Source organism: Zophobas morio, unplaced genomic scaffold, assembly GCF_036711695.1.
Source record: "Zophobas morio isolate AGI-343-1 ecotype UQ-CSIRO unplaced genomic scaffold, CSIRO_AGI_Zmor_V1 ptg000809l, whole genome shotgun sequence".
Taxonomy (NCBI): Eukaryota; Metazoa; Arthropoda; class Insecta; order Coleoptera; family Tenebrionidae; genus Zophobas; species Zophobas morio.
This window is the reverse complement of record NW_026972912.1, coordinates 29,384-43,039: the sequence shown is the minus strand read 5'-3', so window position 1 is coordinate 43,039 and position 13,656 is coordinate 29,384. Positions and strand designations below refer to the sequence as shown.

At 33.3% G+C, this 13,656-nt stretch overlaps 1 protein-coding gene and 1 non-coding gene across 2 annotated transcripts; one reads left to right on the top strand and one right to left on the bottom strand.

Annotated features, from left to right (window-relative positions):
- Positions 1-926: 926 nt before the first annotated feature.
- LOC135121969 (AP-1 complex subunit gamma-1-like) lies at positions 927-6,561 on the top strand. Its single transcript, XM_064046233.1, has 21 exons — positions 927-1,105; positions 1,160-1,362; positions 1,539-1,630; positions 1,692-1,741; positions 1,857-1,953; positions 2,790-2,866; positions 3,137-3,313; positions 3,468-3,622; positions 3,983-4,073; positions 4,126-4,196; positions 4,260-4,352; positions 4,410-4,464; positions 4,529-4,651; positions 4,703-4,920; positions 4,968-5,041; positions 5,173-5,282; positions 5,370-5,417; positions 5,468-5,651; positions 5,930-6,075; positions 6,325-6,434; positions 6,486-6,561. Exons 1-21 carry the CDS (start codon positions 983-985, stop codon positions 6,559-6,561), a joined length of 2,373 nt encoding a protein of 790 aa, XP_063902303.1. The 5' UTR covers positions 927-982.
- A 6,562-nt stretch (positions 6,562-13,123) lies between these two features.
- Trnak-uuu (transfer RNA lysine (anticodon UUU)) lies at positions 13,124-13,194 on the bottom strand. Its single transcript has one exon. It is a non-coding gene; the product is annotated as a tRNA-Lys (tRNA).
- Between the last annotated feature and the right edge of the window lie 462 nt (positions 13,195-13,656).

Here is a 13,656-nt window from a genome sequence, read left to right as displayed (position 1 = left end):
TATGTATGCTAAACTAGAGTTTAGAATAAATTCATTGTATCCTGTTATCTTTCGCATGAGGTTTTTCAAGTTGGCATTTGGTTTAGTAACATTGCGCCCTCAGTCAAATTTATAACGTTTCTGAAACTTTTTTTATAGTCAAAATTTTAAAAAATTTATGTCAACAAATTAAATAATTTTATAAGTATATATATAAAGTATACATATGTCTTACTTTAATTGTAACTTTATATCTGTAAAAGTTTTTAAGATCTTTTTTAGAGTCTCGCACCTTAATCTCGAAGTCATCATTTTTATTTAAGATTCTCTTAACAACAATGGCCTATTAAGTTAAATTAATAGCTGCCCGGAAAAATATCATAATTATGATTTCAAAAGCATCGTATGCAAAAATGCAGCAATCATATGCTGAGAGTAAGGAAGCCTTTCCCTATGGGCTGTAAAAAATATACAAGCGATCGGATATTTATAAAAAGACATAACTTTGAACTTCAAACGCTTCGCAAAAACGTCCTTCCTGGTAAACGAACATCTGGTGAGTTACCAAATGTTTTATCTAAGCTAATTCCACTATTAAAAATGGAACATAGATCCTTAATGTTATCATTTTTACAAAGAAGAGCTGATAACAAGTTGGTTAAATAAGTACTCCCTGCGGGTGGCCTTTTTTTAAAACTGTCTTTTTTAAAAACTCTGTATTTAATGTGTTACATGAACTTTATTCCAAGGTTCTCCCCATTATTTTTTCTTATAAAGTTGTAAACTTTCCCATTACTTTTAACCTTTCACCGAGAACTTTTAATAACGTACACATTGCAAGTGAACCTCAGGGGAATGTTAAACCATTCCCACTCTAAACCTCAAAAGATTTGTTTAAACATTTACTTTATCTTCCTTGAGATAAGGTTTTTCCTTATCGTGCTGGCTTAGTTACGTGATTTACCAACGTCCTGCTTTTGTATTACCACAACTCTTTTACATTATGCCTCATAACTTGAAACTAAAGGAGCTCATTTGTATGATAAGGAACTGCAAAACAGCTGCTGAAGAAAGAAACGTCGTATCTAAAGAATGTGCCCAAATAAGAACTGCATTTAAAAATGAGGTTGAACGTACACCTTTTTCTTAAGTTTACGTTCTACTTCTATTTTGTTTAAAGGTTTTGGAATACCGAACTCGGAATGTAGCAAAGATCTTATATCTTTATATGCTTGGCTATCCCGCTCACTTTGGACAACTAGAAGTTTTAAAGCTCATCTCATCCTCTCAATTTCTTGACAAAAGGTTGGGCTATCTCGGAGCCATGTTGCTACTGGATGAACAAAGCGACCTTCAGCTTTTGCTTACTAACTGCTTGAAAAGGTGGCCACTTTATAGCAGTATTATACGTTCATTTTTATATATAAGAGATAAACTATACTAAATTCTTGTACAAGTTTTAGTTATACATAACCAAATTCTTTTTTAATATAAGAGGCCTTTAATTTAATTAATAAAAGTTAGCAGTTCTTTTTTAAACACATTCAATATAAATTTAGTGATCTAAATTCTCGCTTCCACTACGTAACTTGTACTGCTCTCTGTACACTTGGTAATATCTGCTCAACCGATATGGCCAGAGATTTAGCTGGTATTGAGAATGCAACCAAAGTCGTTTTTTTTCCAGTAAATAACTTTTTACTACATAAAAGTTGAAGTGGAAAACTTACTTAAAAGTCATAATAGAACTATTGTGAAAAAGGTATCATTCATACTTTGCTGCGTCTTCTAGTAATTGTGTGTAATTCCTGGACTTTTTAAACTTTACTTGGTTTTTTAATTAATTGTTTTAATTTGTTACTAATCATAATTGCAAGGCTGCTCTTTGCGCCTGTCGTCTTGTCAGAAAATCTCCAGAATTGGTCGAGAATTTTCTTTTTCTCGTGGAAGATTTGTTGGATGAAAGATATCACGGTTTTAAATTTTTCATTTTGTTTTATACATTCGAATTCGCAATTATCATATCTATTTAGAACCACACTATTTAAAAGTTTTTTTTTTGTAAAGTTTGTGATTTCTTTTTACGGTGCTGATTATTATATTTTAGTTTGCTAACTGGCAGCTTTGTGGCAAATGAATTAAATCATTGACTTTTATTACTCACGCCTACCTTTTTTCTCTTAAAGTTTGTATAAGCTCGTTCATATCTCTATTATCTACATAAGAGAAAATTCTAATTATCCTAGATCGGGCTTTAATTATTTTTGCTGACTTACGTATTTTTTTATTTTTTTATTCTGTTTGAGAGTTATATAATAATAGCATATATACATATATATTATCTATTAAGTTTATGTTTTACAAGAGATACGTATCTTAAAAGTTGGTTAGTTTTATACTTAAAACCTTAATTTTTATTATTCATAATTTTTTTTTTTAAAAATTAGTTAAAATTCTTATTTTAGTTTAAAATAATTAGCTACCTTTTTTATATTTATTTGAAAAACAGTTTTCTAGTGATTGCAATATTCACCTGCTTTATTCCTAATTTCGAAGAGATTTTTATATAAATATTTTCTATCCTATTTTTAAGTTAGTTTCTCAATAAGTATAAACTTTTAAGCGATCTATAAAAAATATTAGTTTTTTTTAAAAATATAATAACTTCTTCTAGCTGTAATTTGTAACAATTATTTTATAGTAAGTTGAAGGCATTTTTTTCTGTTGCAGGTTAATATTTTAATATTTTTTCTAAATAAATTTTCATAATTTTTGAAAATTTTTTTTATAATTAGATAATTTAATTTTAGGGCTCATGCTAACAGGCGTTACTCTTCTAATTGAAATGTGCTTAGTTAGTAAAGAAGCCTTACAGTTCTCCTATAAAGTTTGTTTTATTTTAAATGTAAACTCTTAATTTTCACATAAATACTTAGTTAAGAATTTTCGTTATTTTAATTTTATTTTAAAAGAATTTATTGCAATTCAGTTGTTTTAACTTAAAAAGTAAAAGACAGTAAAATTTTACATTAGTTTTTAAATATCTTTAAAATTTTTCTAAGTTTATTATAAAAATCGCATAGAAATTTCTTTGTTTCCTTGATTTCGCTTTTGTTTACTTTTAATATCCATTTTACGTTAATAATAATTTTTATAGTTACTTGGAAAAATTATTCGCATTTTAAAAATGCTTCTAACCTGCGGGTATAGTCCGGAGAATGAGATTGGCGGAATCACTGATCCTTTTCTTCAAGTAAAACTTATTCAACTTTTGGGCGTTCTTGGTCACGTGAACCCTCAAGCCTCTTCGGAATTGAACAGTGTTCTTACTCAGGTTTAATAGATTTTCGTCCAGTTTATAAAAATTTCGCGTATTTATTTGCTTCTAATTTATAATTAGTTTTGAATTTTCTCTTCTTTTGTTTTTCACTTTCTTTCTTGTATAATGCACTACAATTAATTTCATAACTTCCCTACTTTTAATGAAGGTTTCTTCCCACACCCAATCGTTCAAAAACGCAGGAAATGCAGTACTTTATGAAACTGTTCGCGCCATTTTCAAAGTCAAGGCAGATGACGAGCTTAAAATTTTTGCTATAAATATTCTCGGGCGCTTTCTTTCTGGCAATGATAAGAACATCCGGTAGTTATACAACTTTTTTCTTTTTTTTCTAAAAAATTAACATTTCTTTAATTATTTCAAAAATAATTATAAAGATTTGTTTAAGATATATTAGTCTTTAAACTATTTATAAATATGTGTTCAATAATAACAATATACGACTTGACTTTACCATTAAAAGTATATTTATCTTTTATTTTGATATAAAATAGTAATTACTATCAAGTTTTTAATAACTATTTTTTTATAACATATAGAGCGTAAAAGTTAACCTTAATAAGTTTTTTATATATAATCCTATCAAATGGATTTCATTGTTTTTAAAGGTCTTATATTATTAACTTTGTCAAATAAACTTTTGATTTGGTCAATATGCTTTAGTTACATCGCTTTAAATTCTTTGATTCGCTGTGTGCACGTGGATATAAAAGCCGTTCAAAGGCACAGAGACACGATTATTGAGTGCTTGAAGGTTTCCTTTACCTCTGTTTGCACTACTCTGTGTGCATGCTGCCACGCTGCAGGATCTGGACGTCTCCATTCGCCGGCGAGCTCTTGAGCTTTTGTTTGTGCTGATCAACCGAGACAACATTGGGTTTTCCTTCTTTCTTTATTGGTCCATGTGCTTCTTTTGGGAGGATCTAATAACCCTCTACAGCTCCTTGACTCACGACATCCTTCAATTTTTGCACGTGTGCGAGTCGGAATTCAAGCCGTACATCTGCACGCAACTTGTTCGAGCTTGTTTGAAGTGAGAATCTCCATTTCTCTTTTCGTAGCGAGATTTTCCTATCCACCTGTTTTCCAGGGACGCCCCGAGTGGCCGCTGGTATGTCGATACGGTTTTGCAATGTCTTAAACTGGTCTGATTTCGGTGTCGCATAAGCTTTTTTGTTTTTCTTTGTACAAATGGACGGTTATGTTCAGGCTGGGAGTTATTTTGAACCGGAACTCGTATGCGAAGTTATTCGTTCCTTTGGATCTCTATCAGAACTACACTCATATATTTCTAGAAATCTTTTTTTATTGCTCGAGGACGATATTAGTGCGGTATAAACGATCCTATTGGTGGCAAGTGTTATAGTAATGACTTTTCTCCAGCAACCTGTAGTACAAATATCCGTTTGGTGTATCGGAGAGTTCGGAGAAGTTTTACCGACCCCCAGTGTGAAGGACGAACCCCACGTGACGCCTACCGAAGAGACGATTATTGATTTGCTGGAGTCTATTCTTCAGTCCTCTACCACATCTTCACTAAGCCGCGAGTACCTTCTAACTGCCCTTGCAAAGCTGTCTGCCCGGTTTCCCGCCACAACCAGGTATGCTGTCCAATCACGTCGTAGCCCTCTATTATGTATTTGTTCAGGCGGATACGGGCGATAATGGAGCCGTTTACTTCCCACATAGATGTTGAACTCCAGCAGCGGTCCCTCGAATATGGTCAGAATTATGTATATTTCCTACTTTTAAAACTAATAATTGAAGTGTTTATGCAATAAGAAATCTTTAAACATTATTGTAGTGAATTATTATAATAAAGAAATTTAATATGCTTATCCATCCACGTAAAGTGTCATTATTTGAACAACATGCATTGAGAGACGCGATACTTGAACGAATGCCATTGCAGTGCGCCGAGGAAAGTCGTTTGGGTAAAGAGGAAGCTTCTCTTACTTATAAAGTATACTGTTTGCATCACTCCTTTATTCTTATTATGCACTTTACTGCGAGCCAGTATCGGATATTTTTTTAATTATGTTATTGGCAGTCTGAAAGCAGGCTTTCCGCTCACTCGCCACTGGATCAGCACGACACTGTTCTCTTTATCTTTTAATTGTTTAGCGCATTCTTTACCGGTTTATATAGAAAAAAGTATCGGAAGCTACCAGCGATTTACTTGCATTGTTTGGCTCTGATACTGGCCGGCCTGCCTTTTCAACCGTTCACAACGAGGAGACTTCAGCCACACCTGGCAGACAGCCTACTGCAAACTCGGTTGGCGGACTCTTAAGCTTGTTCGACGAACCCACCGCGTTGTCCGCAGCTGACGGTTCCTACGTTTCTAATATTATTTGCTATTAAGTATAATAGCAGAGTGCATAAAACTATTGGTAAGATGATTTCCAAAGACGATACAGGAAATAATTCTTATCTACTACTACAAACTATTCGTTGTTGCCAGTTTTTTTTCAACTTATTAATAGGGAACTATCTAAAAACTTTAATATTATGCCTGTATATTTGCCGAACACTTAATATATATATATAAAAAGTAATAATATCAGAAATATTATTCTGCGGATACTGATTCAATTATTTATTAAGCAGGAATAAACGTTTATCGCCACGAAGGCATTGAGATCCGAGTCCAATCACTCTCTAGTTCAACCGAGGAAAGTACTTTTCTTGCTCGAATCTCTAATGCGGGACCGTTTGCAGCTGAAAGTTTTGTAATGCAGATTGCCGTGCCAAAGGTGTATACTAACTTTAGATCTTTTTTGTGTGGCTACCAAAAAGTAGTATATTTTCTTTTAAAAGTTTATTGTAACAAAAAAAGTCTCCTTGACCAAAAGGAATATACTAATAACAAAAACTATAAAATTAAGCCAACTTATGAGAATTATTATAAAACAAAACTATACTAATTATTGTTGAAATATAATTGTTTCAAAAATTATTCTTTTTGTATTTTTAAAATTTTTTATTATAATTAACTTGTTTAGTCAATGAACTTGAAGTTATATCCTGCGTCCAGTAACTATATTCCTGCTAATACTTTAGAAACAGTTACGCAGAAATTTCAAATATTTAATGCTTCAAAGCAAACACTTCGGTACTCTTTCTTTTACTTTTGTAATAACTGTTTGTTTAAAATTTATTATAGATTACGAATAAAAGTTTCCTACGTTTTGAATGGAAAGCGAATTTGCGACATCCAGGACGTTAACGAACTTTCATAAATATCTCATTAAATGATTATTTAAAAAATTAACACTTTCTACATCAAAAGTTAATTAAAGATGTGGGAATATATTTAATAACCATAATTAAATCTTCGGTGAGTGTGAACGTTAACTTTGTTAAGAAAGGGAAAGCTTGCCTCGTGGTTACGAAAGTTATGTTTATTAAACTATTTACCGCTAGTTTTATCGACGTCTAAACGACATGAGATTTGACCTGTTTTTAAATCACACAAACATAAACGAGAGCTATAAAATTAAAAAGACTAATTCATTTATGCACGGGGTTATAAGGCAGACCACTTTCCTCTTAAAAAAAACCAAGACAAAGCGAAAAATTAACGTAGATGGTAATTGTTCACTTATAAAGTTTATGTGCTACATACTGCTTTAAAGACTTTCTTACTCAAAATTTTCACTATATTACTAACACCACTACCAATAATAATCTTAAAGATTAATAAACAAGTCGAATTTTCAGTTTGAACAGCTCGCTTAATATTGAAACTTATTAGCGATACACTTGTGTTTTCCAGTATTAACTTAAGTTTTTTGAGTATTTGTCCTTTCAGGCTGGAACCTTTCGACAGCTAATTTTTAGCGAGGCAAATATTAATAGCAAAGAAGAAATTTAAAAGATATTTTAACGTGCAGCTGTCCAAAGACGAGAAAAAAGAATGGTTTTGCAATCCTTGTGTCTGTGCTAAACCGCTTTAGAGAGCTTAACTATGTTGACATTTTAATTCTTCTTTAACCTGTTACAATTAACACTGTTTTATTACCAAATAGGCTCTCTCTTCCAGTAACAGAGAATATATTCAAACGAACACTTATCAGTATTTTTAACAGTAGAATGCTGCCCAAGTTTTACTTATTCCATATCTTTCACACACCAAAAACTTTGTGCATAGTAAGATGTTAAATTACTTAATTATTATACTTGGGGGTAAATATTTGGTAGCGACTTATCAAATATTTATAAGATATTTTTAAGATATCTGATAAAACCAAAATTTTCAATGGTTTTGATTGACACGGCAACTGCCAGGGTGAATAACCTAGTTGTCGATATTTCTTTTATTACCCTTATAATGCAACTCTTAGAAAAACCAAGTCGGTTACTTCAAACACAGGAAAACGTAGGTACACCAAACAAAACGCTGCACCAGTATTTACCGACTTGGACGAGAGTATTATAAAACAATTGTTAACTCTATAACGGCAGCTTTCAGCACACAAATCTTAAGATTAATGAGCGACTTATTTTTAAAATTAATCAATCGACCATGTTAAAAAGAATAATGGAAAATTATTTAAATAACTTTTTTAAAACGCTAACGGGGCCTGGGACAAATAACAAGAACCGCAAATTTTAGTTGAAAGAATGATTACTAACCTTGCGCCGATATCTAAAACTCACCTCAAGAGCCATGATAGGTTTGCATCCCTAATTGCCCTACTTATCCAAAAGAGCGTTGTCATATAAGGGGGGACGTATAGTCTTTCTTATAGAAAGGGCATAAGATACTCCTTTTTGGCACATCTCGAGCGGCAAAGTATATAAACAACTAGCATTTAAACTAACTTAGGTATGCTGCTACTTTGAACACATTTACTTAGAAGCCTCTGAATAAGAATCTGATAGTGAAAAATGTGAATAAGTTCTTTAACGATGCTCATTCGGTCAATGTCTGTGGAGACTTAAACTGTAAACCTCTTTATACGAACAGCAGAGTCGATAGTCCTAACGGTAAAAACAACCGTGGGCGGAAGGATATGACGTGTTAATATGAGCATCTTCTGAACTAACACACTTACACACTCGAGGCTCTGGTTGTACTGCGTATAGCCCTTTTAGAAACATGCATATACCTGTATAAACTAGAATCCATGCCCAGTCCAGCTGGGAGTCGGAGATCTTTTTTTTGGACAAAACTGAGTGATTTATGACATTTTCCCCATTTCCATCATGTTATACGGAATTAAAAGGGCTGCCTTCGAATCTTCATAGTTTCGACTACCTTTGAATCCTATAAAACTTTAAGCTTAATGTCCCTCTGAGCGCTTAAGAGCTTATTATAAAAAGACACCGCTTAAAATGCCAACACATGAAAGGCAGGCCTTTAGTGATTAAAATGTCTTAAAAAAAGAACATCAAGCTTGTTGAACTAGAATTGAGAGTTTTTAGAAACATAATACGGTAAGATTAACTGCAATCGATAACTCTTCCCGATAACACCGTAAAAAAAATAAAAATTATGTTCCAACCTGAAAAAAAAGGTCTGGACTTTCTATAGTCAGGCACGGGTAAGCTATCGAAGCAAACTTATAATAAGCCAACTTAACTGAAATATTTTCTCGACGATGGAAGACACCACTATCAGTTGACAGAGAGCGGGAAGCACACAAATTTTACTCAATTCCGCTGTAGGGGCCCATAACTCACCTTGGAGTCCTTCACGAATACAGATGTATCTATACTAAGCAGCTACGCTTGGGGTTATCGCCCTATTACCTACTTTCCTGCTTAGGAAAAGTCGCAGAGGCTGTGCTTTTTTCATGACCAAAAAAAATAATTGATGAAGAAAGCCTTATTCCAGCTTAACGGCTTGGTTTTTGAAAAAGGCACTTATAAACGTGAATAATGTGATTCAAGGAGGAATGGGAGTCATGGTTGCCTTCTATGTGGCATCTGCATAGCGTTCAACTGACATATCCGTCATTTTTTGTTAAGTTTAAGGTTCAGGAATGTGTTTATTGTTCGCTTATGTAACCAAGAACTTTTTTTACCTATCATTATGTGTTTTTCATTGTGTTTGTGCATAGAGCTCTCGGGTATAGTTGCGGTATACGAGATATCTGATCTTGTGCTGTCTGTTAATTTCTTAAATATCCGATGAGTTTGTAGTATTCCAATATTGATATCAATTTTTTTCTGATAGCAGTGGTAACTTGACTCTAGTGGTAGAGTTAGTTGTTTAATTATTTTTTTTTGTTCATTAAAGTTTTATTTGGCGAAAGGTGAATTTTATCTCGAGGATATTTTCAGCGCCTTCCATATTGAATTCTTTTAGTATGTTGTTTATAAAAGTTATATAATTACCGATTATGATCCTTTCACCAACATATATACCCACAATGGTTTACTAATTATTTAAGGAAATTTTACATTCGGAATTTAACTTTGTACATATCCGTATTTTTCTAGTTTTGTTAAATCTTTATGAAAAAACATGAATTGAGTTATTAAGACCACACAATTCCACGTTAAGTTGTAAAACACTTTGTGTTCTTATTATAAGTTCATTTATTAGTTTTATCGTTAAGGTAATTTCTGATTATATTAGATTCTTGAGGTATTTGAGAAAACCGACTTGAAAAGCTTTGTATCTAAAAAGACTGTCCTAACTGGTAAACCTCTGATATTTGATAGTAGCATTAGTTATCGTGAGAAATTTTTGAATAGCACTGATAAATACGTATCGTGATAGTCTCTGCCTTGGTTCTGCAAAAGTCCTCTAGCAGTCAAACTTTCTTCGAGATATTTCTTTACATTGGTAGTCTCCAAGTTGTAGCCATGATACCTTCAAGCTTGTATATTGTAAATCCTTTATGTTAATGTACGAAGAGAATTTCGTTTTTGGCGGTTTTCATGGTATTCAATATTGTCGTCTGCAGTTTTCAAAAAAGTATTTGCGGGAAATGCTTCTTTCGCTTTTAATTTTTATGTTTTGGTAAATAACTCGTATTGTTTATTTATATGTTTTTTGTGTTTTCGATTAATTGAAGGTTGTTTAATTGGTTGGTTCCTTCAGTATCAGAGTTTATTAATTTTTAGCGCTTTTATTAAAGCAAGTTAGATATCATTAGTGTATTTATAACCGTTTTCTTTATCTCCTTTATATATTTTCCATAGATAACTTACAGTAATTTTTGTTCGTATAATGCTTTCCACTTGTGACGCGTTTATATGTATATTCTTTATTGTTTTAGTAAGGTATAAGTTGTTGTCTTTGACGTAAATTGTAATAAGGTTACCTATAATTTTTTTCGGTACCCATGTTTATAGTACATCGACAAAGAACATGTTTTTTTTCTCTTTATAGTCCAGTTGGCAAAGGAGGTTCCTGTAATCAGGTTCTTCATTCTCAGAAAAAATTTGTTTTTCCGTGTTTATATTTAATAGTTTGGTTTGTATAATAATTTTTGTGTTAAATGGACCGTTATATATTAGCATTTTTAACACGTAAACGACTATTTTAAGCTTACCCAAATAGAGTAATGAGCTGATTTTGTTACCTTTATATTAGAGCGTCTTTTACTTCTTTGTAAGTTCTATTTCTATTAATATATCAAGCTTTAAATTCTATTCTCAGCTGTGCACAGCTTAAAAATGGTTGTGCCATAGCTCCATTCTTTTTCTAAATTCCCTGCTCTTCTCTCCATTTTAGATTGCTTATTTTTGTGTCTACCACTTTGGCTCTCAAAGGGTTTAATTGTGGGCGCTCATTATTTTTAGAGAACCTTACAATCTTCTAGTCGCAATAACAGGTGGGTTGAAGTGAGTGTAGCGTTAGTTATAGCGGCTTAAGATTTTTATTAGGCATATAGATATATTCATTATATTCTCGAGTTCGCAGAGCTACCACCATTTTCTTTTCCGATGGTTTTTTTACTAGTACTATATATAAATGTATGAAAACGACACAAAATTGCGCCGATAAACATACAAGTATATACGATACTAGCACTATTACATACTAGGACAAGTCTGATCAAGTATGCATCCTTGGATCAAAAAATAGTGAGCCATCACCCATTGCTAAACCAGTCCTTTCGTCTGAGTTCGTCTTTGCAACTAACAGGCACAAAAGCTTAATTTAGCAACTTAGCTGTATTCGTTAAGTGGTTGAATATTGTATGAGTTAACTTCAGCAGATCTTTCTAACAAATTAGATTTAAAACCGCTTCGAAAGGCGATGCTAATACCCAACGCGAAGCCTCGAAGCGAACATGCTTCTAAGACAACATTAGTCAGTCGATAGAGCTCAAAGTTCCCGTGACAAGCTCGTCAGCATTAGTCCGCTAAACATTACACCATACTACACAGATAAGATAGAACCTGCCAAAGGACTAAAGTAACCGACGAGTTTTTACCATTTTTAAGAATAGATCTTTTGATCCGCGCGTCTCTAACCCGAATGAATCAGCTTCTTGCGACCTGCGACTCTAAAGGAATGAATGACTCACAACCCTTTACTGTATGAGGAAGGTACCGTAATCACGATTCTTTGGCTTGTAAATAATTTGAAATGAGTCCAAGTATCAAATCGGGTACTAGCTATGGTAGTTTTTAGATAAAAATCACAACCCAGCCAGTGCTTACTGGATTTTCAAATCAAACGCCTCAGAATAGTAGAGGATGACATGACCCGATCCAATAGTAGTCTGCTTTCAGACATTCATCCCCCTCTGGGTGGAAACCTACTGATGACCGTTGATCGAAACCCTCTGGCGAACGCAAGGACTAACGCGCCGTTTAGCGCGAATTTTATATATAGGCATGATCTTTTTCGTGCACTTTTACGATGTCAAACCTCGAGACGGAACAGTAATCTTTATGTCTAACAAAAAAAAAAGAGCGTACAATCTAGTACGAAGGATCTAAAGGTTAGACCCAACAGTCAGAGCCAGAACCAAGCCTCTGACAAAGTCTTCCCGCTTAGTAGCCGACCTGCACAGTAGCCCATGTGCTCAACTATCAAATCAAACAGGAATTACCTTTGATGGTCAAAGCACTAGAAAGGGTACGACACAAGCTCGTTCGCACGAGAGTGCGCAACAAGTGCAAGTTAATTAGCTCACTCTTTATATACGTGATTTTGGAGAATTTAATAGTCAAAAATGAGCCTCCAAAGATCAAAAAGAGTGCTTCTACTAAACAAAATAAAGATAAGAAAAAAGAAGTCAAAAAAAAATTTGTCATTATTACAAGGTAGAAGCACTAACAAAGGATTATAATTATTTCTAAATTATAAAAATTATATTAAAAATATATAAAATATTAATATAAAATTAAAATAGATCTGTTAGAGGTAGCTATAAATATTGATATAGAAAGTTAAAGGATTCACTAGTTCCTCAATGGACTTGAATCAAGCTGGAGATCACTGTCTCCAGATCTATAGGCCACTCGTTGATGGTATAAACTAACCACGAGATTACTACACAGCACGGAGAAAGAGGGAGAAGAGTCCCGATTTCCACTGGTCAAAGTTGTAAACCAAGATTACCTTCTAATTGTTAAGATGCTGACTAGTTTCTACAGGGTTTTATTCTGTTGTTTCACCTTGGTTTCTCAACTTTAATACAAGGAATAGAGAGAGATTACAAATTGTACATATACTGCTTATCTCTGTATAATTATTGTTTGAAACTAAGAGCTTCGGTGTACAAGTTTAGAGATATAAAAGCTTTCCTTAGAGACCTAGCTCCAAAGTCAATTAGCCACCCTAGGGAGAAGCAGAGGTTAAAATTGAAGTTACTTTCCCCTAGGCAGCTATGCTTAAGAATGGAATGGAACCATTGACTTTACTGTAAAGGAGTAAAGTTTTACCACTAAACTACTTAAGCAAGTTCTACTTTAGTAGAACAAAATAACGAACTAACAATCTAGAAATGCTAGCGCATTGAAATGTCCTACTAAAGTAGAACTAAAAAAAAAAGGTAAAAATGAGTTTCCCCTCTTATGCTTCGTAGTTCGTCCTATACACCGTAGGGGCTTAGTATGGGACCTACTCGTGCTAGGTGACTATTGAACTACTTCGTGTTAAATAGCACCGTAAAAGAGGGGAAATATTATTTTTATCTTTTTTTTTTTAGTTCTACTTTAGTAGGATGTTTCAATGCTTTAGCATTTCTAGATTGTTAGTTCGTTATTTGGTTCTACTAAAGTAGAACTTGCTTAAGTAGTTTAGTGGTAAAACTTTACTCCTTCACAGTAACGTCATGTTTCGATTCCATTCTTAAGCATAGCCACCTAGGGGACAAGAACTTAGCTCTACGTTGGTCAGTAAGCTTTCATGGCAACCTTTC